The sequence below is a fragment of the Aspergillus homomorphus genome (genome assembly GCF_003184865.1).
Source record: "Aspergillus homomorphus CBS 101889 unplaced genomic scaffold BO97scaffold_2, whole genome shotgun sequence".
Classification (NCBI taxonomy): Eukaryota; Fungi; Ascomycota; class Eurotiomycetes; order Eurotiales; family Aspergillaceae; genus Aspergillus; species Aspergillus homomorphus.
In genome coordinates this window covers 1035998-1060889 of record NW_020291888.1, presented here as the reverse complement: position 1 = coordinate 1060889, position 24892 = coordinate 1035998, and the positions used below count along the sequence as shown (strand labels likewise).

The 24892-nt window shown below is 54.6% G+C and overlaps 13 protein-coding genes across 13 annotated transcripts; 4 read left to right on the top strand and 9 right to left on the bottom strand.

Annotated features, from left to right (window-relative positions):
- Positions 1–70: 70 nt before the first annotated feature.
- BO97DRAFT_402557 (putative ATP-dependent RNA helicase DBP6) lies at positions 71–2866 on the bottom strand. Its single transcript, XM_025694532.1, has one exon. It carries the CDS (start codon positions 2810–2812, stop codon positions 131–133), a length of 2682 nt encoding a protein of 893 aa, XP_025556142.1. The 5' UTR covers positions 2813–2866; the 3' UTR covers positions 71–130.
- A 107-nt stretch (positions 2867–2973) lies between these two features.
- Positions 2974–4909, top strand: BO97DRAFT_80852 (phosphatidylinositol N-acetylglucosaminyltransferase subunit A/GPI3). Its single transcript, XM_025701079.1, has 5 exons — positions 2974–3151; positions 3202–3233; positions 3291–3325; positions 3385–3770; positions 3831–4909. Exons 1-5 carry the CDS (start codon positions 3135–3137, stop codon positions 4798–4800), a joined length of 1440 nt encoding a protein of 479 aa, XP_025556141.1. The 5' UTR covers positions 2974–3134; the 3' UTR covers positions 4801–4909.
- On the bottom strand, positions 4899–5759 carry BO97DRAFT_467501 (uncharacterized protein). The gene is made up of 2 exons (XM_025699658.1): positions 5564–5759; positions 4899–5504 (listed from the first exon to the last, which is right to left on the bottom strand). Exons 1-2 carry the CDS (start codon positions 5657–5659, stop codon positions 5046–5048), a joined length of 555 nt encoding a protein of 184 aa, XP_025556140.1. The 5' UTR covers positions 5660–5759; the 3' UTR covers positions 4899–5045.
- A 389-nt stretch (positions 5760–6148) lies between these two features.
- Positions 6149–7608, bottom strand: BO97DRAFT_360560 (ADP-ribosylation factor family protein). Its single transcript, XM_025692364.1, has 2 exons — positions 7364–7608; positions 6149–7301 (listed from the first exon to the last, which is right to left on the bottom strand). The coding sequence occupies exons 1-2, from the start codon at positions 7410–7412 to the stop codon at positions 6526–6528; spliced, it is 825 nt and encodes a 274-aa protein (XP_025556139.1). The 5' UTR covers positions 7413–7608; the 3' UTR covers positions 6149–6525.
- Positions 7609–8149: 541 nt separating this feature from the next.
- Positions 8150–10228, top strand: BO97DRAFT_402554 (uncharacterized protein; the record flags this gene model as incomplete). The annotated part of the gene is made up of 2 exons (XM_025694531.1): positions 8150–8431; positions 8511–10228. Coding segments are annotated over exons 1-2 (1597 nt in total), but the record flags the coding sequence as incomplete, so codon positions are not given.
- Positions 10229–10273: 45 nt separating this feature from the next.
- On the bottom strand, positions 10274–11785 carry BO97DRAFT_467498 (mRNA splicing protein PRP18). Its single transcript, XM_025699657.1, has 2 exons — positions 10754–11785; positions 10274–10686 (listed from the first exon to the last, which is right to left on the bottom strand). Exons 1-2 carry the CDS (start codon positions 11686–11688, stop codon positions 10494–10496), a joined length of 1128 nt encoding a protein of 375 aa, XP_025556137.1. The 5' UTR covers positions 11689–11785; the 3' UTR covers positions 10274–10493.
- A 92-nt stretch (positions 11786–11877) lies between these two features.
- Positions 11878–12903, top strand: BO97DRAFT_467497 (SAP18 family protein). Its single transcript, XM_025699656.1, has 2 exons — positions 11878–12646; positions 12770–12903. Exons 1-2 carry the CDS (start codon positions 12051–12053, stop codon positions 12891–12893), a joined length of 720 nt encoding a protein of 239 aa, XP_025556136.1. The 5' UTR covers positions 11878–12050; the 3' UTR covers positions 12894–12903.
- Positions 12904–13018: 115 nt separating this feature from the next.
- Positions 13019–13822, bottom strand: BO97DRAFT_402552 (NADH:ubiquinone oxidoreductase 6.6kD subunit). The gene is made up of 4 exons (XM_025694530.1): positions 13596–13822; positions 13495–13530; positions 13245–13360; positions 13019–13183 (listed from the first exon to the last, which is right to left on the bottom strand). The coding sequence occupies exons 1-4, from the start codon at positions 13612–13614 to the stop codon at positions 13130–13132; spliced, it is 225 nt and encodes a 74-aa protein (XP_025556135.1). The 5' UTR covers positions 13615–13822; the 3' UTR covers positions 13019–13129.
- A 15-nt stretch (positions 13823–13837) lies between these two features.
- On the top strand, positions 13838–15199 carry BO97DRAFT_467496 (glutathione S-transferase). Its single transcript, XM_025699655.1, has 3 exons — positions 13838–14175; positions 14234–14643; positions 14768–15199. The coding sequence occupies exons 1-3, from the start codon at positions 14135–14137 to the stop codon at positions 15109–15111; spliced, it is 795 nt and encodes a 264-aa protein (XP_025556134.1). The 5' UTR covers positions 13838–14134; the 3' UTR covers positions 15112–15199.
- Positions 15200–15356: 157 nt separating this feature from the next.
- Positions 15357–16862, bottom strand: BO97DRAFT_431006 (fatty acid desaturase; the record flags this gene model as incomplete). Its single annotated transcript, XM_025697474.1, has 3 exons — positions 15357–15671; positions 15798–16663; positions 16736–16862. 3 exons carry the CDS (start codon positions 16860–16862, stop codon positions 15357–15359), a joined length of 1308 nt encoding a protein of 435 aa, XP_025556133.1.
- Positions 16863–18070: 1208 nt separating this feature from the next.
- On the bottom strand, positions 18071–20454 carry BO97DRAFT_452999 (TPR domain protein; the record flags this gene model as incomplete). The annotated part of the gene is made up of 5 exons (XM_025699054.1): positions 18071–18309; positions 18355–18831; positions 18863–18960; positions 19012–19716; positions 19787–20454. The coding sequence occupies 5 exons, from the start codon at positions 20452–20454 to the stop codon at positions 18071–18073; spliced, it is 2187 nt and encodes a 728-aa protein (XP_025556132.1).
- A 746-nt stretch (positions 20455–21200) lies between these two features.
- On the bottom strand, positions 21201–23429 carry BO97DRAFT_467494 (uncharacterized protein). Its single transcript, XM_025699654.1, has 4 exons — positions 23216–23429; positions 23020–23133; positions 22215–22915; positions 21201–22132 (listed from the first exon to the last, which is right to left on the bottom strand). The coding sequence occupies exons 1-4, from the start codon at positions 23304–23306 to the stop codon at positions 21308–21310; spliced, it is 1731 nt and encodes a 576-aa protein (XP_025556131.1). The 5' UTR covers positions 23307–23429; the 3' UTR covers positions 21201–21307.
- A 284-nt stretch (positions 23430–23713) lies between these two features.
- On the bottom strand, positions 23714–24732 carry BO97DRAFT_420360 (uncharacterized protein; the record flags this gene model as incomplete). The annotated part of the gene is made up of 3 exons (XM_025696650.1): positions 23714–24072; positions 24161–24440; positions 24517–24732. 3 exons carry the CDS (start codon positions 24730–24732, stop codon positions 23714–23716), a joined length of 855 nt encoding a protein of 284 aa, XP_025556130.1.
- Positions 24733–24892: the final 160 nt, after the last annotated feature.

The following is a 24892-nucleotide window of genomic DNA, read 5'->3' as shown; positions in this document are numbered from 1 at the left end:
TTTGTGATGTCTAAGATATTCGATTATGCTCCGCTGCAACAAGCAACAACCTTTTTCTTGGAAACGATTTAAAAAAAAACCACCCAGTAGAGATAAGCATGCAAAATTACTATAGATCCGAAGCCGAGATTCAGACCTTCTGCGCCTGCTTCTTCTCTACCCCACCCGGTGTCCTCGCGCTCCCGCTCCGCACCTCCGTCTCCAACGCGTCCAACGCCTCCGCATAGCGCTTGCGCATCTCCTTCATGCCCTCCAGACTGACCGACACGCGATCCACCTTCTTATTAGCGGTGCTGTCGCCGACGCGCACGATCTTGTCGGAGGTCGCGAGCCCGATCTGCTGCGCGAACCACTTGCCCTCGCGGTGCGCGACCAGCGTCCACGCCGACCCGGTCTGCCCCGCGCGCGCCGTCCGGCCCACCCGGTGCACGTACGTCGTCACGCTGGTCGGCACGTCGTAGTTGACCACGTGGCTCAGCCGCGGCAGGTCCAGGCCGCGCGACGCGCGGTCCGTCGCGATGATGATCGAGAGCTTGCCGCGGCGGTAGGCGCTTAGTGTCTTGCGCGACGCGGACGACTTGTTGGATTTGATGATCGTGCCGATCCGTGGTGTCAGGGTTGGGTCGAGTAGCGCGAGGAGACGCGCGAGACGCGATGCCGATTCGGAGGATTTGGTGAAGATTAGCACTGTTGAGGTGGTTGAGGGTATCGAGGTTTGGGGTTTGGTGCGTTTGGTTGCGGGGGTGGAGGTGGAGATGTCGGAGTCGCTGTCGGAGTCGCTGTCGGAATCGCTGTCGCTGTCGGAGGAATCGGAGTCGCTGTCGGAGTCCGAGCCCGAACTAGACGTATCGGAGTCGCTGTCGCTGTCCGAGTCCGAGTCCGAGTCCGAATCGGAATCGGAATCGTCTGAGCTGGACTCGTCGGAGGAAGTCTCGTCGTCTGAAGATGTCTCGTCGGAGGAGGTCTCGTCAGAAATATCGGATTCGGAAGTGGTCTTGGCGGCTGGCTTGGCCCCGTTGATGCGGATATGGGAGAGCAGCAGGCGCAAGAGGTAGAGCGGCTTCAGCGACCCATCGCCCACCGACACCGAGTGCTCCTTCAGGGTAGGGGGCAGGGTGAACTGCTCGTCGGCACCGGCAATCACGCCACTCTCGTCCTCGCCGGCAGCGGCCGCCGCCTCGGCGGAGCCGACGATGACCAGCTTCGGGTTTGCGAGTCGGAGGGAGTTCAACTTTGTCACGTCCCGCGTCATCGTCGCACTCAGAACCACCTTTCTGGGCTCTTTGCTTCGGATGGGCAGGCCCAGCTCCGACAGGAAGGTTCCGCTGAAGCCGAACGCTTCGGGGCTTTTGCGCGCATCCAGCGAGTTCATCACCACATCAACCCATTCCTGAAAGCTCTCGTTGAGCAGTCGATCGGCCTCGTCGATCACGAGCCATTCGAGGTGTTTCAACGTGAAGCCTTTGGTGTAGCGAATATGGTCCACGAGTCGACCGGGGGTACAAATTAGGATGTCGACATTCGGTTCCGAACGATGAACGTACCCCGGCAGAGCCTCGCTCGAATCCACCGCATCGGAGATGTAGTCCTGCAGGTTGAAGTTGGTCCAGTCGTCCCCGCTCATTTCGACATTCTGGCGCCGTTGGAAGGTTGCGGGCCCGTACACCTGATCGATGCGCATTAGCGAGCGCTGCTCGTCCTTGATGGCTACATTACCAACGGCCGAGCCCACGCGGAGGCCAGACCCGGCAACGCAAAGCTCACACGCCTCGCGGGCCTGCTTGACGAGTTCTCTTGTCGGAACGACAATGAGACCACGCAGCCGAGGCGCAGGGATCTGCTCGAGCGCGGTGACCAGGGGTAGAACGTAGGATAGAGTCTTTCCGGAACCGGTGGCTGCAGAGACACAGACATCGCCGGGGTGGTGCTTAGGTCCTTGTAGTAGCAAAGGAATGACCGTCGACTGTACGGCAAATGCCTCCTTGTAGCCATTATCCTCCAGCACTTGAAGGAGATTTGAGTCGATGCCCAGTTCCGAGAACTTCTTCTTCTCAGTGGCTGACGTCCGCAAGGGGTTGGCCAGCCATGCGGGAAGAGATGAGTATGTGGGCTTCTCGAACACCTCAGGAACCTGCTCAGGCTGTGGCAGGGGCTCCAAGCCGTGCGCGACAACTGGTTCCGCCGTCAATAATTCTGAAGCTTCGGCATCGTCGGTGTCCTTTTTGCGTGTCTTCTCCAGCTCTCTTGCCTTCATCGACTTTTCGAACTTTGACCTGATACCGGCAAACTTGTCCTTCGATTTCGCGTCGCCATCATCATCCTGACTAGCTTCGGAGGCCCGAGCAGATTTCTTCGAGTCCTTAGCGCTCTTCTTCTTTTTCTTCTCCACATCCTCCTCAGCGCGTTCTCCTAGATCCGTAGCCTTTTCAGGCGTGTCGATATCATCTCCTGGTGTCCGTCTCTTCGAGCTCTTCGATTTCTTCTTGTCCTTAGCGAGCTGGCGGTCCTTGCTTGGAGTAGTCGCTTCGCTGCGGACCGGCGAGACAGCACTCTCTTTCGGGGTCGCGGTTTCCGGAACAATACTGTCGTCTGCCGCGAGGGATCGCTTTCTTTTCTTGCGGGCTTCTTGGGACGGGGTGGACTCGGCTGCAGTATTCGAATCCTTCTTGGATTTCTTGGTCGGCGTGGGTGTCGAGGTAGCGACGGTGGAGCCATCGCGGTCTCTCTTCCTCTTGTGGGAATTCTTCGTGCTCGACGGAGTTCCTGAGCTCATATGGGACGTATCCTGACGCGCAGAGCGGTCGCCGGCCATGATCGCAGTGTCAAAAGGGTCCAGTGCGGGCTTTCGAGGCAAGATGAGTCGAAGATGGCGGCGATCTTGCCTTTGTTGCGAGTCTTCTTTTTTTCCAGCGGGGAACCTTACAGATGGCAGAATAATCTACCGCCCCTCACACCGCCCCGTATCTGGCCCATTCGGGATGGCTTCACTCGACCTCCTTTCTCCTTCTGTCGGTCACACAGCCTCCTTTTTGGCTTGGACGTGTTGGTCGAGTGTAAAATGGACGGCGGTTGAGCGCGTCTGACTCGAGATCGCGCAGAAACTCCCAAGAAATAACCCAGAAATAGTCGAAATTATGCCTTACAACATTGCGTGAGTCCCGTCGCATGTGCTTCTCGGAGCAAGTCTAATGGTTCGCGCAGTATGGTCAGTGACTTCTTCTTCCCCCAACCAGGTATGCAGCTCGACAACCCAGTTGAACGGAAGAGGACTAACGTGGTAATCTGTATAGGCGGAGTTGAAAGTCACATCTACCAGCTCTCGACTGTAAGCGACTCTACCGGACTACTACCTCCCATGTTTGTATACTCATTAGACAATAGAAGCTCATCGACCGCGGTCACAAAGTCATCATCATCACACACGCCTACAAGGGCCGGACCGGGGTGCGATACTTGACCAACGGGCTCAAAGTATACCATGTCCCGTTCTTCGTGATTCACCGGGAATCGACCATGCCGACGGTCTTCTCCTTCTTTCCCATCTTCAGAAACATTGTGATACGCGAGCAGATCCAGATTGTGCATGGTCATGCGAGCTTGAGCAGCTTCTGCCATGAAGCCATTCTTCATGCGCGCACTATGGGTCTGCGGACGGTGTTCACAGATCATTCACTGTTTGGCTTTGCGGACGCAGCGTCCATCTTGACCAACAAGCTGCTGAAGTTCATTCTGAGTGATGTTGACCATGTCATCTGTGTCAGCCATACATGGTAAGCGGAACTGGCCGCTGTACATCTGGGAATAGAATAGCTCAACTGACCTCTGAACAGCAAAGAAAACACGGTCCTTCGAGCCTCCCTGGACCCGCTGATGGTGTCCGTGATTCCCAACGCCGTGGTGGCCGAGAACTTCCGGCCAGCAGAACCGCGATCGGTAAAGCCCATCGGCCCCAATGACACCATCACGATCGTTGTCATCTCCCGCCTCTTCTATAACAAGGGCACGGATCTACTCATCGCGGCTATCCCGAGGATCCTCGCGTCGCACCCGAATGTACGGTTCATCATTGCAGGGTCCGGCCCCAAGGCGATCGACTTGGAGCAAATGCTGGAGCGCAATGTGTTGCAAGATAAAGTTGAAATGCTGGGGCCGGTTCGGCATGAGGAGGTTCGAGACGTCATGGTGCGTGGTCACATCTACCTCCACCCTAGCTTGACCGAAGCGTTCGGCACCGTCATCGTCGAGGCAGCCAGCTGTGGGCTCTATGTGGTGTGCACACGGGTTGGTGGTATTCCCGAGGTGCTACCTCAGCATATGACGACGTTTGCCAAGCCCGAGGAGGACGACATCGTCCTGGCGACCGGGAAGGCCATTGCTGCCTTGCGGTCGAATAAGGTGCGGACAGATCGCTTCCATGACCAAGTGAAGATGATGTATTCCTGGACCGATGTTGCGGAGCGCACAGAGCGAGTTTACCAGGGGATCTCTGGGGATATCAGCCCGGAGGAGTTCTACGGATACTACCCTGGGGAAGGCCTGGAGGCCAGCGGTGACCGGGTACGCAGCTTTGCGCTGATTGATCGACTGAAACGATACTACGGGTGTGGGGTGTGGGCAGGCAAGCTGTTCTGTTTGTGCGTGGTGATTGATTTCCTACTCTACGCGTTCCTGGAGATGTGGTTCCCGCGGGCGAACATCGACATTGCACGCAGCTGGCCCAAAAAGGTGCACCAGCGCAACGAGAACCACTCCCTTGGGAACGAACAGAAGAACGATCGCGACCGGTTACATGCAAATTGATCGACTCCTCAACCCTTTTCTCATGATACCCTTTTAGTTCTAATATGGTGCACCTATCTACGAGTTATCACAGCGGGCAAGAAGATACCCTTCATCAGAAGCATCGTCGAATTCTTTTCATCAATCACATTAATAATACATGAACATTCGTCCGCTAAACATTTGCATCTACCAAAGGGCTCAGTTCCAATGAAAGCCAGGGTCCCGCCCTAGCACGCATGAACCCAGTGCCTCGAGGCGAAAACTTATGCGGACGCGGGCTGGCGGTCCTCAGCGGCGAGGGCACCCTTGTCTCCGCGCTGGCCGGGGCGGGCGTCCTCGCGGTCGAGGGCGCGCTGGCTGGGCATATCGCGCTCGAACTTATCGGAGGCGTTGGCGCCGACCTGCTCCAGACCGGCAGTCTGGCCCTTGCGACCGGACTGGCCGTCATGACGCAGCTCGGTGCTGGACTGGCCGGAGCCGGGGTGGCCCAGGCCGGTGTGCACGTCCTGCGAGGTGGCGCCCATCAGGGTGTCGGCGGCGGAGGTCTTGACGGACTCCTTGCCGTGGGAGCGCTCGACGTTGGGGTTGAGGGCCTGGCCGCCGACCTCGCTGACGGTGTTGGCGCTGTAGGAGTTGCTGGCGGGCGCCGTGCCGGCGGGGTGTGTCTCGGCGCGGAACTCGGGGGCGAAGTCGGCGGGGGCGACCTTACGGCCGGGCTGGTGCTGTTCACCTGTCAGCATTCATGACCCTTTCAACCACTAGGGAAACAAGAAAGACATACACCTCCCTCCTGGAGAGGGGCGGAGGGTATGATGGAGGGCTTGAATTCGCCCTGCTGGGGGTTGGCAACGGAGTCGGGGTTGTTGATGTGGCTCATTGTGAAAGTTGTTGATAATATGATCCTTAGCGAAGAATAGAGGTAAAGTGTCGCGTGAGCTTTCTTCCGTGATCGTTTGGTAGCAGTAGATAGATAATTTGAATGATTCTGGTAGGAATCCCAGTCCAGACGAACCCTTGGACCTTATAAGTAGTCAAAGCTAGGGCTTTCCGAATCGGGCGGCGGCGGGAGTTACGTCAGGGTGACTTCGACTGACTTCATCTCTCTCGAACACTTAAACGTAACGTCATGCAATGCTTCCATTGGCATGCATGCTGACGGTCTAGACAGCAAAGTCTGAGGTTTCTGGTCCTTGGCGGGTCGGTTTGGGGGTCGGTTTGGGGGTTGGGTTTGACGCTGCGCTGTGAGCTTGCTTGGCGGTGGGGACGGTGATGATGATTATGATGGTGCTGGTTTCTTTTCTCCCACTTGGGCATGATTTTGCGATCGGCTAGCTAGTATGCTTGCTTGCTGGATGGCACGATGAGGCGATTGGAATGCTCTGATTGAGATTTCGAGATGCCGATTAGATCATAGTACATAGAGGGAGGGGTGGATGCCTGATGATTCGAGGCCGTACAACACCCATCGATCTATCTCTATTATTCTTGCAAGGGAGCTAGCTATGTGCACATAGAAGCTCGAGATCGCCAACAGACAGGACAGACCGACAGACTCAGAAAAGAAAAGAAGGAGAAAAGTGCGATGGTTTCGATCAGGTATCTTCCATAAACAGAATGCCCCGTACGCCAGCCTAGAAACACAAAAACAGAGGTAGAGACACTGAGCTCCAGCGTAAGTGAGGATTAATGCAGCGAGCTAGCTGACTTCGTAAGCAGTCATCGTCAACAGACGAGCGACGACAATCACCGCATCACCGGCGGCCGACCCTCCTTGTTCCATTTCACCCGACTCTGCACCCACTCGACAGCCTCCTGCACGCCGGAGCCCATCAAGGCACTCACGGGCAGCACGCGACTATCACGCACGCCCGCGCCGGACTCGCCCTCGAACACCTTGCGTACGAACCCCTCCTTGATGCGAACGACCTCGACGGAATCCTCGCGATCCTGCTTGTTGGCCAGCACCAGGATCGGCACGCCGGCCACATCCGCGTGCTTCAGCACCGACTCCAGCACCTGGCGACACTCGTCCAGCCGGCCGAAGTCGCTGCCAGGGGCGTTGATCCCGACGTTCTCGGCCGTGAAGGCCACCGTCGGCGACCCGAGGTCGTTGTCACTGGCGTCGCCATCGTCGACATCCCCCGCGGCGGCCTTGTCGTTGTCGGCGGCGGCGGTGGCGCTCGACCGTCGGCGCTGCGGCAGCCGCGTGATGTCCGAGTCCTGGCCGACGTCGGTGCTGTCGACGACAAAGATGATCGCATGACAGCTGGTGTAGTAGCTCTGCCAGAGGTTGCGCATGGAGATCTGCCCGCCGACGTCCCAGATCTTGAGGTACATGTCCGGCAGCGAGATGGTGGCGACGTTCTGCCCGACGGTCGGCACGGTCTTGCCGATACTGCCGGGAAGGAGCGAGGCCGGTAAGCTGCCATCGGAGCGGGGAGGTTGGTAGAGCGCTTTGATCTGCGAGAGGAGGGTGGTCTTGCCCGCGTTGTCGAGCCCGAGAAGCAGGACGGAGTACTCTGGAGGTCGCAGGGTTAGTTGATGGGGTGTCGCAAAGGAGGAGATCGTCAGGCCTACGTACCTTCTTTACTCGTAGCGTACATATACAGCGACTTGGCGAGATGATACATGGTGATGGCGGTGGTGGATGGTTGGTTGCGAGACGCAACAACCCCTCAGTATGGTTCCGGTCAGGATGGGCGGGATAGGTGTCGCGGGGTGTCAATCATGTCATGGCAGCGTGTGAGATGCGCTCCTCCTTTTCTTCTGTCCTTCTCAACAATCGCTCCAGCTTATCGAGAGGGCGATTGCGAATGGAGACTTGAGTCGATTGATTGCGATGCGGCGGAAAGCCCATGCGGGAAGCTCCGCGTCAGCAATGGCCGCAAAGGGTAAGAAGGGCACGGGGTGTTGCCCTAAGCCCTGATTGCCTGATTCGTGGAAGCATGTGAACTCCGTCATGCAGCAGCGTCGATCGAAGTCCGAGGTCTGGAAGTGGCCGAGACTGATTGTGACTGACAGTGACTGACACTGACTTCACTTCAACACTAACCATGCAACCTGCACGTTGAATATCTTATCAGGAGAATGTCATCCCTTCCCATCCCATGCATTCATCCATCCATGGCATGACAGCTTGAAATCAGGCTTCAGACCTGGAATATATCTGCTTGATTAATGGAACAACCATCCTCCTCTTAGGATGTTTCCTTGTTTCCTGACCCCAGATTCACCCAAACGTTCCTTGGCTAGGCGGGAAGGAGAGCGGAACCGCGGCCGAATCACAATTACATATTCCCCGAATACGGCCAATTGCCGACCTTCTCCTCAAAAAAAGGTTTTGTCAGCAAAAACCGTCGGTCGGTTCTTGTCCGGCCGCGGAATTGCTAATTGCTAATCGCCCTCCCTCCCTCCTCTTTCTCCTCTTTTTCTCACATCTTCTCGATCTCAATTCCTCCTTCATTTCTCTTCTCTCGGCTCTCCATGTAACGGCCACTCGATGGCCTTCCGCCTGGCAACAGTCTGCTTTTCCGCTGGGATTCACTGATCGATTCCCCGCGCATGTCTCAGCCAGCATGCCCCGCGCTGGATGGGCGACCGGAGGTCTCCCAGCGGCCTTCGATGGATACAACTGACACCATCATTGTCGGTATGTCGCCATTTGCCGACTTCTCTTTTTGCAATTGGGGTCTTGCGGAGGCTAATGTTGGTAACTTGAATTTTTCCAGGAAACGGCCCGTCAGCCCTGATCCTCTCCTATATCTTCCATGGTCATATTCCTTATTACCAAGCAACTCCGCCGCATCCGGATCCCCTGCTGCATGCCAAGCTGCGGCAGACCCCGGCGCTGCTCCAGGCCGATGTGAACACGCTGACTGAGCATTTCGCCGCCTCGCGCTTGTCCTACTCGACCCAGGCTCTGCCGGTAAACGTGCTCCTTGACACACTTGTACGACCCAGTGTGGACGTAGAGGAGTTGGAATGCGTCACCAACGTCGAATGGCGGTATGAGCCCGAAAAGGCCGTGCCCCATCTAGTCTTCGGCGATGCGGCGTGCGCCGGCGGTCAATGGACCGACAACCCCATGCCTGCTAGCTGGGATATCCAAACCTTGAGCTATGCATCGATGCTATCGTTGCCGGGGTACTCATTCGCCGAGCATCACCGAGCGGTGACCGGGAAAGATCTGCCGGCGTTTACACGGCCCAGCCGGCAAGAAACGGCAGATTACTTCCGTCGGTATCCCGGGGCCGTGCAGATCGGCGATGTCTTCCGCTTCAACGAGACCCTGTCGGGGATCTCGCGCACGGACCAGGGCTTCTATATCCGCTCCCACAATCTCCACTGTAAGCATTTAGTGCTGGCGACTGGTATCTTCACCGAGGTGCTACAGCCTAGTCCGATGCTGCAGCCTTTGCAGTCTCTCGAGCCTGAACCTTCGATCCCTTTGTTGGTCATTGGCTCGGGGTTCTCGGCGGCTGATGTTATCATCTCTGCCCCCAAAGATCAAAAGATCCTCCATTCCTTCAAGTGGGATTCAGAAGGCCGGCCTTCCCCGTTGCGTGGGTGTCACCACCAGGCCTATCCTGAATACGCCGGGGTGTACCGGTTGATGAAACGGGCCGCCCTGGCAGCGGACCCAGGCCCGCCCAAACGCGGCAAGATGCGACGGATAACGTCGACGCCGTTTCTCGAATCGCGTAAATGGGACGATGTGTACGAAGGCCTGCCCAACCTGGAGATCGCTGGCGTCGAGATGCAGGGCGATCAAGCCCTCGTCACATTCCGCCAGCCAGACGGGCAAACCCTTGTCCGTGCTGTTCGTGGGCTGGTCTATGCGACCGGGCGTCGAGGCACCCTCAAGTACCTTGACCCCTCTCTGCTCGCGGAAGTTCTGGGTCGGGAGACCACCACGACGGAAGCGGACTCGATCGTCACCAACCAGACGCTGCGCGACAAAGCGCTGACCGACATGGAGGTGGCGCGAGATGTCTTTGTCATCGGGAGTCTGACTGGGGACTCCCTTATCCGGTTATCGTACGGGAGTTGCGTCCAGGCAGCGGGCAAAGTGATTGGGGCGTCAACGGGACAGAACCGGGTCTGGAATAGCTCGGCTCATAGCTCCCGTCCACCGTCGTTATCCGTGGGTGTTCTGCGCGGTATCGATGGACATGATGTCTATCCGGCTGGGATCAGTCAGTCCCAGGGAGACGAGGAGCGGTCATTGCGGTATACCATTCCGGAGCGGATTCTGCCTAGTGGACTGTGGAAATGGCTCCGGAGATGGTGGAATGTGAATTGAGTATATGAGTAGTTACGATACGAGCGGGCTATATGATAGAGATCCTGCTGTGGATAGGCTATAGACATCTGGCCACAGGAATTAGCCGGTGGAGATAGAGATGACTTATTGTCTAGATTGTATATAAAATGTCCATCAAGTGCTAATATAGTACGACTTTTATCGAACCACAAGATAAACAATTCCAATGGCCATGTCAAAGCAACACTGTAAAAGGCACCCGAGAACTAGACCGTCTGATCGGGCTTTATGTCTGTGCACGACGAGTAATGCCATGCTTCTGGCTATGCTGTAGTGCAGGTGGTAAAAACTCGAACTTGAATAGCCAGAGGCATATAGAAAGCAATTGACTGGCTTGGCAAAAATGGCACTAGGATATCATTTATCTACATCAATTCATCGGCCCCAACTAACCCATGATCTGCAGCTGGTCGTCGGGCGGCCAACGTGTCTGCGCAAAGCTGAGACACCGCTTGATGCTCTGCAGATACTTGCGGGTGCTCTCGTCACTGAGGATGTGAGCTTGCTGGTCACCCTGGTGCAGCTTCTCGCGGGCCGAACGCTCGTGGATACCGACCATGGTGACACCGATGGGCCAAGCACTAAAGAGTCAATCAGTCAGTGAGTCAATGTCCGGGAATCCGGCCGAAGGAGAGGGGTCAAACGTACGCTTTCCCAATACTCAGCCGCAAGTACGCATCATTAGCATCGACATAGCGCCGCAGCTGAGCCTTGTGCACGATCTCAACGATATGCTCCAGCACGCCGGCATCGATATCGCCCTTCTTCTCGAACTTGCGAAACAGCGGCTTCATATTCTCCCGGGACTGCACCATGGCATTGTACGCCTGCCGACCCTGCAAGCTCTGCTTAACAGAGACATCGCGGTTCGCGAGCGCAGCCTCCCACTCCGAGAGCACCATATTGAAATACGACGCCAGCTGGCGAAACAGGAACATGCGGCCAGCCTCATCCTTGGGTACTGTAGCGGGGATCTTCATATCGACCTCAGGCACGAGCTCGAGCGTCGTGGGGATCGGGCCCTCCGACCACTTCTCTTTCTGCGTTGTTGCTACCGCCTGCTGCTGTCCCAATTGCAGCCGTCGATACCGCCGCACGCGCGCCTTATGCGTCTCGCCAAAGAGGAGGATAGGCTCGCCCAGCGCGCGCAGCTTGGTCGTCAGCTCTTCCGCCGTCAAACCCTCCTCTCCTTCCACTCCCTCAGTCTCATCATTATCATCCCCGCTCCCAGGAGTAGAAACAGAGGCAGGATCAGGATCCGGCAACCCCAACCGCCTCCTGCGCTCGCGCTCCCGCGCCGCGTCCTCCTCCTCCCGCCGCCGCCGCGACTCCTCCGCCAGCCGGCGCTTCTTGTCTTCTCGCTCGCGCCGCCGCGTCGCTTCCTCGTCCTCCAGCTTGCGCTTTTGGGCCTGGCGTGCCTCGCGCTCGGCGGCTAGGCGGGCTTGTTCGTCGTTGTAGGCGGCGATGCGGGCGGCTTCGAGGTCGGCGCGGCGGGTGTATTTTTTTGTGTCTGAGGTGACAGTGGGAGGGGTCGAGCCTTTGGCTTTGGAGATTTCTTTAGACATTAAGGAGGCGAAGTCCATTTTTGCGGTGCTTGCGGTGGTTTAGGGCATGTGGATTTGTTGTTGTTGTGTTAGTTAGTTGGTGGATGGGATGAGGATCGATAAGATTAGGTGGGTGGATGTTGCCGCTGGGAGTTAGTAGTAGTAGGGCGGAGTGGAATTGAAGGACGGAGTTTCTACCGCATCCACCATCCGTTGAGCTTTCTCCAACTTACTTACACACCTTACTACCACCACAATCAACAACACAACCTATTTCCCCAAACAAACACCATCACCGGACCTTCCACTCGACCAGATACCTACAGCAATGAAAACCAACTAAACACATCCACCAAACACAAACACAAACACCAGCAATAAACACAACCCGAAGAATCAAAATGACAAACCGCCAAACCACCACGCCCTTCCACCTCAAACTCTTTTACCGCCAAAACACCTACCACCCACTCTCCGACTTCTCCTCCACTCCGACTCCAAATCTCCCATCGCACCACCTCCAAATCTACACCTGGCAAACCTGCACCCTCCGCGAACTCGCCCACCTCCTCACCTCAACCCTCCCCACCATCCTGCCGGACCCCGCAATCGGCACCCGCCTAAGCTTCCGGCTCATCTACCCGGACACAAAAGGCGCAGCCATGAATCTGTCGAGCGGGAGATACCTTTCCAAGGAGATGGGGAGTGTGGTTATTGCGCCGAGGGGGTATGATGAGTCGTCTGACGATAATGCCAATCATAATGGTGGTCAAGAGGGGGAGGGCGCACCGAAGAGTGCTGCTGGCGCAGGCCCGTTCCGGATGAGCGGCGCGGACGCCGACAAGACGTTGCAGGATTTCCGGTTCGTCATTGGTGATTATGTTGATTGTGCGGTTTGTGTGCCTTTGGAGGATGGGAGTGTTGCTCCTGTTCCGGCTGTTTCTGGGGGTGCGAGGGATGGTGGTGGGGGTGGTGGGATGAGGGCGTTTCCTTCGGGGTTTGGGAGGGAGGAGCAGCAGCGGTTTGGGGGGCGGAGGGGGAGGGGATTTGGTGGTGGGGGTGGGTTTGCGGATAGGGATCGGGATAGGGAGGGACAGAGGATTCCGCCGGGGGATTGGAGACGTGGGGAGAGAGTTCCTGATGGGCATGGGCATGGGCATGGACATGGGAGACGGGAGAATGGTGGGAGGGAGAGGGAGAGGGAGAGGGATCGTGATGGTAGGAGGGGGTGGATGCCTTATTGATTTTCCTTCTTTCGTTTTTCTTTATACTAGGAGTGTATGATACGTCGATGTGTGGGTACTTATCCCGGGTTTGATTATTGAAATACTGATATCATGGTGGATGGATGGATGGATGGATGGATGGATGGAGCTACAAGCTGTGTCTAAGGACACCCCCAATTGAATGAAATACTCAATGAACCTAGCGAGCAGTACAGATACACAACCCCCCTTTCTCTTCTTATCACCACAACAATCTACCACTCAACAATGGTATCTTCCCTCCGCTTCCCGCGCAACTCATATTTGCCCTGTCATCACAATTAGCCCCACCCCTGATCCCATTTCCCGGGGGAAAAGAGAGAAACATACATCAGTATTGTAGGCAACGTAACCCAAAGCACCAGGGATCAGAGCCATATACAGGAACGAGAACCAGGCATGGCGCGGCGTCCACCGGAAGTACTTGTATCGGTTTGCGTGGAGATCTGCGATTGATCAGTTCAATCCTTTTCCTCTGTGTGCAATTACAGCGAGAGTGTGGGCGCGAGGCGAGTGCGTGTGAGTCCCAGTCCAGGACACAAGACCAGGACTGACTGCACGCTGGGCAGGGTTCACGGACCGTAGTATTTCTGGAGGGCCGGGTCGAGGATCAAAGCTAGAGGGTGGCGGTTAGCTCGCTTGATTTGTATTGGGGGGGACGGTAATCAACGGATAGCGTACACTTGCTGGGGCCGGCCATTGTGACGGTGTGGATGGTAGGCTGGGTTATTCGTTGTTATCGGCGTCTATAGGCTGTGGTGGTGATGTTGCGGTAGAGAACGACGCTGGTCATGTGATCTGTGTACTGATGTGCTTACTAAGTGATACATATGATGTGCATAGGAGCTGAGTCAGCGAGCTTGATGCAGTTGATTTAGTTAGTCTAGTTCACGACAGGACCATTAGTTAGGTTAACTCAATCCCCAGACAATGCAGATGCATGTGAGAGTAGCGTTTCACAAATGCGCATCCAGGCGAAAGGGGTGCTGATCTGCTGCCCCGAAATATGGGACTCCCCTAATCTGGACTCTTGGAGCAACAAAGGGAACGAACGAGCTGAGCCCCACCGCCATGACGCAGTATCACAGGCTGGCTGCATCCGAGGTTCCTTTAATTTACGAGTGACCAGAACTTGAGCTAACTTACTCATATAACAACCCCATCCTTTCTCAGTATCACACCAGAAACCCCCTCTACTAAGCAGTACGCAAGTAATCAAAATGAGCGACCCCAACAAAGGCGCCAAGCTCACCCTCTACTGGTTCGAACCTCCAAGCTACCCCTCATACCAACCACATAACTAACAACACCACAAAAAGGCTCGCGCAATCGCGCGCTCACCGCATCCTCTGGCTCCTCGAAGCCCTCCACCTAACCTACGACCTGAAAATCTTCCACCGCGGCCCGGACAAGCTCGCGCCCGCGGAACTGAAAGAGGTTCACCCGCTGGGCAAATCGCCCGTGCTGACCGTGCAGCCTGCCACTGCCAGCGCCTCGGAGGCCGCAAAGCCCATCGTGCTGGCCGAATCAGGGCTGATTATCGAGTACCTGCTCGATCATTTCGGGGCTAATGCCGATGCGCCGCTGGTGCCGGAGCGGTATGCCGCCGGCACGGGCAGCGAAGGCCAGGTGGGCGGCGAGAGCGAGGCGTGGCTTCGGTATCGGTACTACATGCATTATGCTGAAGGATCGTTGATGCCGTTCTTGGTTATGCAGTTGGTTATGGATTGTATGTTTCCCGTCATTCTTTATTTGTCCCTTGAGAAGAGGGGGGAGGTGTGTGGGGGTAGCGTTGAGAGCACCACACACATCACTTAGAAAAAGAACTGCGCTAACGATGATGGCAACGACAGCGGTCAAAAACCCCCCCATCCCATTCTTCCTCAAACCCCTCCCCCGTGCCGTGGCAGGCCAGATCGAAAAGGCCTTCCTGAGCCGCAACATCGCCGCCCACCTGGATTTCCTGGAGGAGCAGCTGGCCTCTGCCCCCGGCGGCGGGCCGTACCTGTGTGGCGCGACGCTGACAGCAGCCGATATCATGATGAGTTTCCCTGTGATCGCCATGGCGGGCCGGTTGTCGATGGACGGGTACCCCAAGCTGAGCGCGTATGCGGAGCTGTTGCAGCGGGAGGCCGGGTATGTGGCTGCTTGTCGGAAGGTCGAGGAGGTGGATGGGAAGTTTGAGGCTTCGTTGTAGTTCTTTTCCCTGGGGTCAGTATATTTTATGCTTGTTGCTGGGTTTTATGGTTATGGGTTATGTAGGTATGTAGGTATGTATGTAGGCTTAATGTAATGTCTTCTCTCTTCCTTCCCCTTGTTAAGAAGCTACTATAGGAGTACAGATAAAGTATATACCCACCAAGCAACCCCCTCCTTCCCTCTACTCAAACACGGGTATCTCCACCATAGTATATATACAGTTATACACCCAATCAGAAAAATTTACAGCTTAAACTTCTTCGTGATCTCCCCCTCACTAAACCGCCGCGTCTTCCGACGGAGCATCTCCGCCTTCTCCTGCAGCGTCATCCCGACCTGCTCGCCCATGGGCACCAGACACTTGGCCAGATGCAGGTAATCCTTGCGCAGCAGCCGGATAGTGATCATGATATAGTCGATGTTGCGGAAGACGAGGGCGCCCTCGGCGGCGTAGCGGCGGTGCTGGCGCAGGAAGGCGACGGGGTGGTCGCGCCAGTGGCGGCGCGGGTTGAGGTGGTGCGAGGTGTGGTAGCCGTCGTTGTAGCAGAAGCGGTTGCTCTGCGTTCATCCCGTGTTAGCATGACCTCAACCCCAACACATTCTCCTGAGGGGGACGGAAGCTCCAGCTCCCAAGCTAGGCAAAGGGAATGAAGAAGAAGAAGAAGAAGAAGAACAGAGACAAACCGCAACATCAATAAGCGTAATACTCGACCGAAAATCGGAGTCAGGATCAACCTCATCGACAAACGCATGCTGACCCCAATTGCCGACCATCAAGCCAACCCGTAACTGCAACAACGGCAACAGAAACACAAACAGCGTGGCACGCCAGCTCACGTGGCTCCAAAGCAGATACACAGCCGCGTAGCTGGCAAGCTCCCACAATCCGGCCTTCGCGGCTGTGAGGCGCTGCCCGCGGCGCAGGAAGTACGCGGGCAGCTCGCACCACACCAGAAAGTAGAAGCGGGCGACGTAGCAGGCGAAATCGCGGGGCGAGTCGCGCTGGTACCGGATGGTGGAGGACAGGTCGCGCGGCCCGTTGCCTTCGACGTGGTGGTGCTTGACGTGGTGGTAGAAGTACGAGTTCCAGGTGTGGCCCATCAGCGGGTCGAGGATGTACGGGAAGACGGTGTCGAGGAGCGCGGTGAGGCGCGACTGTTTGGTGAGAATCCCGCCCATGTGGATGTGTTGGTGCATCATTAGTGTGTACGTGCCCACGTAGTAGGATTGCATCACCCAGTGCAGTACCCCGTGCCACCAGTGGAAGGTGCCCAGGAAGAGGTACAGTGCGCTTGGGATCGAGGTGCAAAGGTACAGTAGCAGGTGCGTAAGCATTACCACGTCTGTGTCCACGCGCACGATCTTTCGTGCCATGCGGATGTATGGCTGCAGGAACCATTTGTCTAGGACTGGTGGCAAAGTCGGAGTTAGCTGCGGCAGGTCCCAGGTTACAAACACCGTCGGCGTGAATGAGCTGTGCGCTGGGTCATTCTGCGCAGCTAGGTGCTGTACCGTTGCCTGCGTTTGCGCGTCGACCTCCTCATCTTCATCTGCGTGGTTGATTTGCGCTGGGAGGTTGGTTAGCTGGGATGATGATCTGGGGTTTATTGGGGGAGAGGTACGGTTGGGCTTCGGGACGGCGGCGGCGGCGGTGGCGGCGGCCGGGTTTTCCGCTTCCTTCAGAAGATGCTCCAGCACCAGCCGGTCCGGCACCGTAAGGTTGGGGTCGATGAAGGTGGCCGGGTCCATGGAGGCAAGGGGACTGGGAATCAAGACTATTCAGGCGCGAGGAGAGGATAAACTTTGCGATGGGATTCGGAACTCTGGCGGATAAAAAGGGGGAAGATCGAAGAGTGGAGCGACCGATGCTTGGCATGTCAGATCGGTGGATCTGTCGCCTTATCGTATGGTCTGATCGGCATGGAGTAAATAGAGGAATCGAGAGAGTCACGATGGAGGAAAGTAGGAATGGACTATGAACTGCTCTGAGTCATGTCACTCCTGGGATTTGTGTCATTGTGTCATCGTGTGGTGGTGTTTTCGGAGGTTTAGCAGCGCCATCCGATCAACCGACAGCCCTAATTCTGCCATCCTCAGTAGATGATAGAGTGGGTGATCAGCGATGAAACTATATCGCATTGACAGATAAGCTTCAGTATATCCCGTATCAAAGCTAATTTCCAGCTCAGACAAGGGATCCTGGGTTAGGGCATGGCTGTGTTCCCTAGGGACGACGTCATTACTATTGTGTCCCACGTTTCGTAAAACTGGAGATGCATAACATGCTGCATAACATGCAGCACAACTGCAGTATCGATTGAACGAAGTAAGCACTAAATAGACTAAGAGAATATCAACAGGCAACAAGCAACACAAGACAGAATTAACACTTTACACTCTACCTGTGATGTTATCCATTACTCAATACAAGTAAATTGGTGGCCCCGAGGCGGATTTCTTTATTCATAGTTGATCACGAAGAGCATTGTCTGCTAAGTGCAAAAGGTACACAGCGGTTCATGAGAAGTCATTTGAAAGTATCAACTGAAGCAAGGGAATCCACGCACAGTACGGTTACTACACTTCTGCGGCGATACGGGGGACTAAACACAGCTAATCGATATCATGAAGTAGTATGTTGAACACCAAACACAGATCGGCATCATCCCATCAAAGTACACTGTGACCTATAGACCAGGGGGGTGGGACATACTTCTTTTGAATATGCCTTGCCGCGCCTGTCACTTACCACGGGTGGTTACGGTTCGCACATTGATCTCTAAGTCCGTAGAATTAGATCATCGCTCATATGACTACATCAGCGATGCGATTTAACGATGCCCAAAGCACCTACAACCTCATCTATCTATGATAAGTACAGACCGAAAGCGACTTGTGACCGCCACAGGTGTACCCATATTTTAACACCCTAATTGCGAGCCCTCCAAACCCAAACACTACCTAGCCCCAACAAGAAAACCATCGACCCGGCTCGAGCGCAGACTATAAGTATCCCCAAAAGTCTCATCTTCTCCAAAAAGCATACGATACGTGATTCGAGCATACTCCACCGCTAAACGAACAAGCTCAGGAGCTACAACGCGATACGCCTTCGCAAGAACCATCCAATAGCCAACCAAACCACCCTGCAGTAGCCCCCATTGCTTAACACTCAGCGACATACCTTCAGTACAGGCTGTTCATCCGCCCTCGATGACATAGCCGAGGGATTCAAATGCACTAAGTGCATGCCCGATCGCCTGATGCGCCAAGCCACGAGACATGCACATCACAGATAGATCCCGATATGCGGTCCAGATTGCCAGACGGGGAACGTTGGTCGCGGGCTGGCTATAAGTCTTTTCCAACGCCGTTAGGATGGGCAAGATCTTGCCGGTATCGGGATGCTGCGCCTTGAACTCGTGGTTCAATTGCTCTAGTAGTGTTTCGCGGAGGGCCAGGTCACTCTTGGGTGTGTGTAGGGCGTCTAGACAGATGACGCAGCTGCAGTTGAAGCCCCAGTGTTCGAAATCCGGGCGTCCGTTCTCGTTCTCCTTGGGGTCGTTGCCGTCGGTCAGAGGCTGGACGTAGGTGAACCGGATTTCCGTGTTGGCGGGGAGATCCTGCGTCGCGCGGACGATTATCATATCGCCGATGAATGCGCGGTGGCTGTTGCTGTAGCAGGAGTGGTTGATGTAGGAGGCGAGACACCAGATGCCTGTGGAGTAGAATTCGCTTCTCGGTGGTACCTCCTGTCGCCCCGTGGGTTATGGTGCGGAGGTGATTGTCGCGGCTGGAGCGGGGGTACTCGAGGTAGTTTAGTGAGACGATGCGCTCGACGAGGAACCTAGTGTTGTTAGTCTGGCTGGCTGACATTCCTGATGATTAGACTACCTACGTATCAACGATCGGTACTCCGTCCACCTCGCTGACAGCGATCGGCTCGTAGGAGCCATGATAAAGATCGTTGAAGACGGACATCAAGGAAGGGTTGTCGTAGAGCTTCTGAATGGTGCTGGAGATAAGCTCTACCTGAGTGCCCAGCATGGTCGTGTTGGTCTCTGTGTTGAGGAGCAGTGAAGGACGCTTTGCAGAAGTCTTTCTCTCGTCATGAAAGACATGCATGAAGGCCTTCTCGCAGAATAGAAGATCGCCAGCTTTGACTGCGCTCGTCGTGAAGAGACCGCGTCCGCAGGACTCCGTTGGCTTCACAGCCACCGAACCAATGTATGTCGCATGGTCGAGAGCCGGATCCTTGTGCTTCTTCGCCTCCAGCTGCATGGTCTTGAAATTGTACCTGCCGCTACGCTGTTCAGCGAGCCGTGCAATGGCGCGGTTGAACTGATATCTGGCGGTTTTGTTCCCCGGATATCCCTTGCCAAGCACCTTGTGTACCTCGCAGGCCTCCTCGAAGCGCTGAAGATGATAAAGAGCCAGCGCCTTGCGAAGAAGCACTTTCTCGGTGTCCGGCTCCGCAGTGACTAGCTCGAGATCGCGGAGAGCAGCTTCAAATTGGCGAGCCTTGAGATAGGAACGACCACGACTGGCTCTAATTCTCGAAGCCTCGACCGCTGTCGGATTAGATCCCAAAGCCAAAGCGTAGCTGGTTTGAAAGCGATTAGCCATCAACTTCTGAATCAACATACAGGCCACGCAACACAAGAGCATCATACTAAGCATTTGCACGGTGATACCTCTTCTTAGCGAGGTAGCTATCCCCCCTCGTCTTCCAGTCATCGGCAGACACATTCAACTCCATGATCCTCGGCCTCCAGACCAAGGGCATCTCAGGGTCACGCGATACAAGAAAGCGCACATCGGAGAGATGATCAACTCGGATCTCGTGGCCTCCGTAGATCTGGACCTGCACGTACGGCTCCTTCACAAGCACAACCCTTCCCTCGTTGAGACGGCCGTCCATCGCGACTTGTGGTCCTTGGTTGTACAGTGTCAACGAGATAACGTTCTCCTCTTCGTCTTCGGCGATCAGCTTGATCGAGGTGTCCAACTGCAACGGGGTAACCGCTCGGAGCAGGATATAGGAGCCTCTGTGGTGGGTTTTCAGGGTTAGGTTTCGGATCATCACCTTTTTCAGACCGGTTAAGGCTGTCACACAGGGAGCGTACGCCTGAGGCATGACGGTGATCTGAAAATGCTCAGATTCGAAGGCTTCACTGAATGAGGTCATGCGTCCAAACAGGAATCGGTGGATGATGTCCTCCCGGTATGCGGTTGTCTGGCAGCGCTGACCCTCCCTGGATCGGGCAGCCTGCAGTGCTTTCTTCTGGTCTTTGAGCAGAGTGGTAGAGGCATCCACTGCTGAGACATCGTGCGTGTCCATCTTTGCGCTGTGTCGATGGACCAGATAAGAATGATGGTTGTGGCTTGTGGGATGAAAAAGGCCAGTGGGGATGTGAGGAATAGAAAGAGAAGAAAGAGGATTATGTTGTGGGAAGCGAGGAGAAGCGAGTCTCTCTAGGCTACTATCTTCTACTATTTATGTCCGAGGTGGCAGCTACAATGTGTGAGTGTAGTGAATATCCTGAGACCTCCCATTCACTTCGCACCTCTGGATGGCCCTGCTCCGGATCCATCTATCCGGCCTCTGTGGCCAATATTTTTGGCACCTCGGTCTTTGAGTCACCGATATGACATCAGGAGTGAATAGGCTTTTGATTGCAGATTGATATACCGAATGCTTTTGGTTTCATGCAACACTTGACACTGTAATGTAATAGAGAACAACCCGAAAAGGAATGAAGAACAGCTAGGTTAATCCAACCACCTTCGAGCCATTCATGCCTCAGAGCTTGCCGATTAATGCGGTTTTTGATAAGTCTAGCCCTAGACTTATGTAGCGGAGATCTTGACGAGGACTCTTTCAAGAACCAAGAAAATGTCTAGCAACAGGTTCTCGGACGCCGTGGTGGGGTTCTGCAGACTTAATGACCGTGATGGTTGCAGTACATACTTTTAGCAATGATCAATCGTGTTTATTCTTGGTCTTGACATAGATATGAGAGTGTTTATAGCTGGCCTGTCACCATATGCATAGTTGCTCCGCCACAGATACTGTTCTCTCAGTATACGGATGCCATTAAGAAACACTGCCATCAAATACTACGAGACCAGAAAGATAAACACTGGAAGCAATAATATCCTTCATAATTGAACTCGTACATAACCTTGCCCGACTACCAAGGATTATCGTATTTCGGCCCCCCTTCCACGTTGAAGATGGCAACACGGGTCACTGTAAAAGCTGTTCTGCGCTCTTGCTGATCCCCATCCACGGTGTCAGCCCCATCACCATGCTTCCTAGCCACCTCTTCATACGCGCCTGGCATCCGATTGGCGGCGGTAGCTGTGCCTCGCAGAAATGTAGCCTGCCTTGTGACGGGATCCAATTCCAATCCCACCTTTGACCGGTTGGGCTCTCCTATGCATGTCAGGTGATCGATAGAATGCTCCGTGGCACTGTCGTCTGCTTGAGACGAAGAATAACTGCTGCTCTCTTTGTTCAAGCGAAAGAGACTGAAGCTGGGCTTAAGCTGGAAGAGAAGCTGTGGAAGGGGGATTCTTCTTGCTGTGTTTATCGTTGCCAACTTTTTTGCCTCTTTTGCAACAGCAGGGGTCAGCGTACCGCTCGGGAAGAATGCTCCAACCACTACCTCTTTCAAGTCCGGAGCTTGATTTCCCAAGAAGAGAACAAGGTGCGACTGATCTTGGTCAGAGTCTTTGTGCACAATTGGCTGGAATATATGGTCCAGATCAAGGCTGTCTGTCAAGCTCTGGGATATCGAGTCATAGAATTTGTGGAAGGTGATTAACTGGACTTTTCGAGCCAATTCAGTTCGCTTATGGGTCTGGAAAGAAGGTATAAACAGCGACACTGCACGCAGGATCCCGTCCATCATGGTGTCTGGTGATGAATCGGTTTCCACGTTTGGTATCTCCGTGGGCGTGCCAGGCTGAAAAAGGGTGGACCACAGCTGATGAAACAATTGCTCTAGATTTGGCTGATGCGCAGCAATAGTTGTTAGATAAACAGCAACGACGGCGTTGGAAGACCACCAACGGGTTCATTTCAGCCTGACTTACCAGAAAATCTAAAGCACGCAGCACTGACTCGGGGGCCAAGTCCTCGTCCTGACCAAGACAAAACGATCGGGCCAGGATATTCGCCAACTCCTCCTTCTCGGAACTGGATTCCTCGAAGGAGCCGTAATGAAAGTCCCGGCTCCAGGTCGATTTATGAACCCTAAGCCTCAGTAAGAGGCAGAGCAAAGCAGCCAAGTCGTTGGCCTTGATCGGAAGTTGGTCTGTTCTTCTCTCCTCGCGCAAACGTTCCGCCAGCGGCTTCAGCTGCTCAAGCGAAGGGTGCAGTTTAGGATGGGCAGGGAATGTCGGGAGGATCGCATCAATCACATCGTCGGTAATGGAAGGGTCAAACCCCGCAACTGGTGAATCTGAAGTTGACTGACGATCGACAACCAGACTGATGCTGCGGAAGATCCGATTCAGCCGCAACTTGCAGTTGCAGGGCTCCTCGTTCCGCCACCAGCAATGACCGAATCCATCGTCGACGAGGCCGAGGAGTTTCGTGCCTTGGAGAGCCAGCAGGATCAACCCACGCTCAAAGGCTGACAGGTCCAGTTTCTTGTCCCCTGCATCAGGGAGTGGGAATGGATGATAGGCGTAGAAGCAAAAGCAAGACCATAGGACATCAATAGCGATATCTGGGAAGGTCGTGTCGGGATGAGTTCTGGCGAGATGGTTTTGGAAACTCTTTTTCGTCCAGTCTGGAACCGTTTCAGTATTTCGTCAGTTTTCGCTGGTATGAGCTAGCCAGCTAGCTATCTTGCTCATTGGATCTGGAGCTCTGATGTGGGAAATCATCACTTACAAGGCTGCCCTTGGGGCGAGTCCCGGATGCTAGACGCGTCGAAGACGGCTTGTGGTGTGATGGAGGAGACTCCTTCTCGAACGAGGCAAGCATGTAGGTCTGAGAGAACGGATTCTAGATATCGTTTCTGGTCAGACTTATTGCTTGTCTGCTTGTTAATTGTTTCTTCGATGCCACAAGCTATTTATTGACTGACCAGGTGTGGTGGTGCGAAGAAACTGGGCGATTTTCTTCTTTCGATCTCCGTAAAGTATGTTGAAGGCGACCTTGCCCAAGATAGCCGTCATGATTGATGGTTTGCGTCTTTTGAAGAGACGTGGCTGGTAAAGAGGTGGTTTGAGTAACTTCGAGCAGATCCAGTTTATGTGCAGCGATGGATTTAAGAAGTGCCTTGCTGGTGTCAGTTGTTGGGGCCAACAATGAATGCAACATGGGGGCCACGTCGAGGCAAGGCTGAAATGCCAAGGCGGGGAGGAGCTTTACTAGTAGTTACAAGCATAGTTCAGCACCACACCCAATCACATCGCATATCTCCTGTTGGCCTACTGATGAGAATAGTACTGATAAAATGTCCCTCTGGTCAATCGCGTGAAAGTACAACTTGCTCTATAGATAAGTATGTGTATACATCTAATTCGCACGGCACAATATACTAACAACTACCCTCTAGACAAAGAGGAACATCCCACCCACATCAAGCCTTAATCTTCTTATACATCTTCAGCACAAAATCCCGACAGTTTTTGGTAAGAAGGCTATAGCCCTTCTTATTCATCTCGGCCGCAATGGCCTTTCCATCGCGTTCGATCGTCTCGTAGGTCAAGCCGGACTTGATCTTGCCGAGCACCTCGAACTTGGCCTTCTCATAATCATACCAAGCCTGACCACTCCGGTCCGTGAACACAATCTGTTTGCCCTGGAGTCGAATATCGTAGCATCCGGAGTCGAACTTCAGAATGACGGTGTTGCCCTCCGTTCGCTGCGTGACGTAACCGACGACAATCAGGTAGTGATCGGGATACGACTTGCCCGAGACCTCGTTTCGTTCGCTTCCTGCAATCATCCCTGGTTAGTTGTCACCGCATTGAATTCTAATGGGCATGCATTTAAGGATAGACGGGTGACGATCTTCCGTACGTACTTATCTTAATAGCATAGCCCTGGCCGACTTCGGGTGTTTTGCCTAGGGCTTCCTTCAGCTTCTTGTATCGGTCGTCCGACTTGGTGGCTGCTGGAGCCCGTTTCGCCTGCGTGGCCGGCTGGCGTGTAGTCTTGGATGGAGCATCGCTTAGATCACTCCCGCTGGACGGGATGGTAATGACAGGGATTGATTCCAGGGACTCAGGGTCGGTTTCGAAGTCACGGACACCGAGGGCCCATTCTCCAGGAGTCTGCTCATCTTCATCGTCGTCACGGCAGGACTGGTGTTAATCTGTTAGAGCTCAACCTAGAACTATACAAAAGAGCGCTGAAGAAGAAGGCTGCATCAGCACTCACCGGACAGTTAGAGACATCGGCAATAGGGACGGAGGTGGGCTTGCCATCCGCTCCGAATGTAGAGATCTGCGTGTTCGTCGGGATATCGTCCGCAAACGACGGCACCACAGAGACGGAGTCCGGGCTTGAGGGAATAGCGGCTGCTGAGACCCCGGAAGTCAGGAGTAAAGAGGCCAAGGCGAAGGCCTTTTGTGCGGTAATATGTCTGAACCACATCTTGGCAAAGGGAAAGTCAAAAGCGCCAGTATATGGGAACAACGAGTGACGATGATTGGTGAAAGAACAAAAAGAAAGAATTGTTCAAACTGTACAGCAATGAGTATAAACGAGAGAAATGAGTGGATAGCAGTAAGATGAGTGAATGGGAAGAGCAACG

Coding starts and splice junctions, on each gene's coding strand:
- BO97DRAFT_402557 (XM_025694532.1), bottom strand. CDS start 2,812: ATGGCCGGCGACCGCTCTGCGCGTCAGGATACGTCCCATATGAGCTCA.
- BO97DRAFT_80852 (XM_025701079.1), top strand. Junction 3,326..3,384: donor ACATCTACCAGCTCTCGACT/GTAAGCGACTCT, acceptor AGACAATAGAAG/CTCATCGACCGCGGTCACAA. Junction 3,771..3,830: donor ATCTGTGTCAGCCATACATG/GTAAGCGGAACT, acceptor ACCTCTGAACAG/CAAAGAAAACACGGTCCTTC.
- BO97DRAFT_467501 (XM_025699658.1), bottom strand. CDS start 5,659: ATGAGCCACATCAACAACCCCGACTCCGTTGCCAACCCCCAGCAGGGC. Junction 5,505..5,563: donor CCCCTCTCCAGGAGGGAGGT/GTATGTCTTTCT, acceptor ACAGGTGAACAG/CACCAGCCCGGCCGTAAGGT.
- BO97DRAFT_360560 (XM_025692364.1), bottom strand. CDS start 7,412: ATGTATCATCTCGCCAAGTCGCTGTATATGTACGCTACGAGTAAAGAA. Junction 7,302..7,363: donor GTACGCTACGAGTAAAGAAG/GTACGTAGGCCT, acceptor TGCGACCTCCAG/AGTACTCCGTCCTGCTTCTC.
- BO97DRAFT_467498 (XM_025699657.1), bottom strand. CDS start 11,688: ATGGACTTCGCCTCCTTAATGTCTAAAGAAATCTCCAAAGCCAAAGGC. Junction 10,687..10,753: donor CGGCTGAGTATTGGGAAAGC/GTACGTTTGACC, acceptor TTGACTCTTTAG/TGCTTGGCCCATCGGTGTCA.
- BO97DRAFT_467497 (XM_025699656.1), top strand. CDS start 12,051: ATGACAAACCGCCAAACCACCACGCCCTTCCACCTCAAACTCTTTTAC. Junction 12,647..12,769: donor ATGAGGGCGTTTCCTTCGGG/GTTTGGGAGGGA, acceptor GGGGGATTGGAG/ACGTGGGGAGAGAGTTCCTG.
- BO97DRAFT_402552 (XM_025694530.1), bottom strand. Junction 13,361..13,494: donor GGCCCTCCAGAAATACTACG/GTCCGTGAACCC, acceptor GATCAATCGCAG/ATCTCCACGCAAACCGATAC. Junction 13,184..13,244: donor ACGTTGCCTACAATACTGAT/GTATGTTTCTCT, acceptor TTGTGATGACAG/GGCAAATATGAGTTGCGCGG.
- BO97DRAFT_467496 (XM_025699655.1), top strand. CDS start 14,135: ATGAGCGACCCCAACAAAGGCGCCAAGCTCACCCTCTACTG. Junction 14,176..14,233: donor GCCAAGCTCACCCTCTACTG/GTTCGAACCTCC, acceptor CACCACAAAAAG/GCTCGCGCAATCGCGCGCTC. Junction 14,644..14,767: donor TATGCAGTTGGTTATGGATT/GTATGTTTCCCG, acceptor TGGCAACGACAG/CGGTCAAAAACCCCCCCATC.
- BO97DRAFT_467494 (XM_025699654.1), bottom strand. CDS start 23,306: ATGACGGCTATCTTGGGCAAGGTCGCCTTCAACATACTTTACGGAGAT. Junction 23,134..23,215: donor TCTTCGCACCACCACACCTG/GTCAGTCAATAA, acceptor AACGATATCTAG/AATCCGTTCTCTCAGACCTA. Junction 22,916..23,019: donor CTCGCCCCAAGGGCAGCCTT/GTAAGTGATGAT, acceptor AAACGGTTCCAG/ACTGGACGAAAAAGAGTTTC.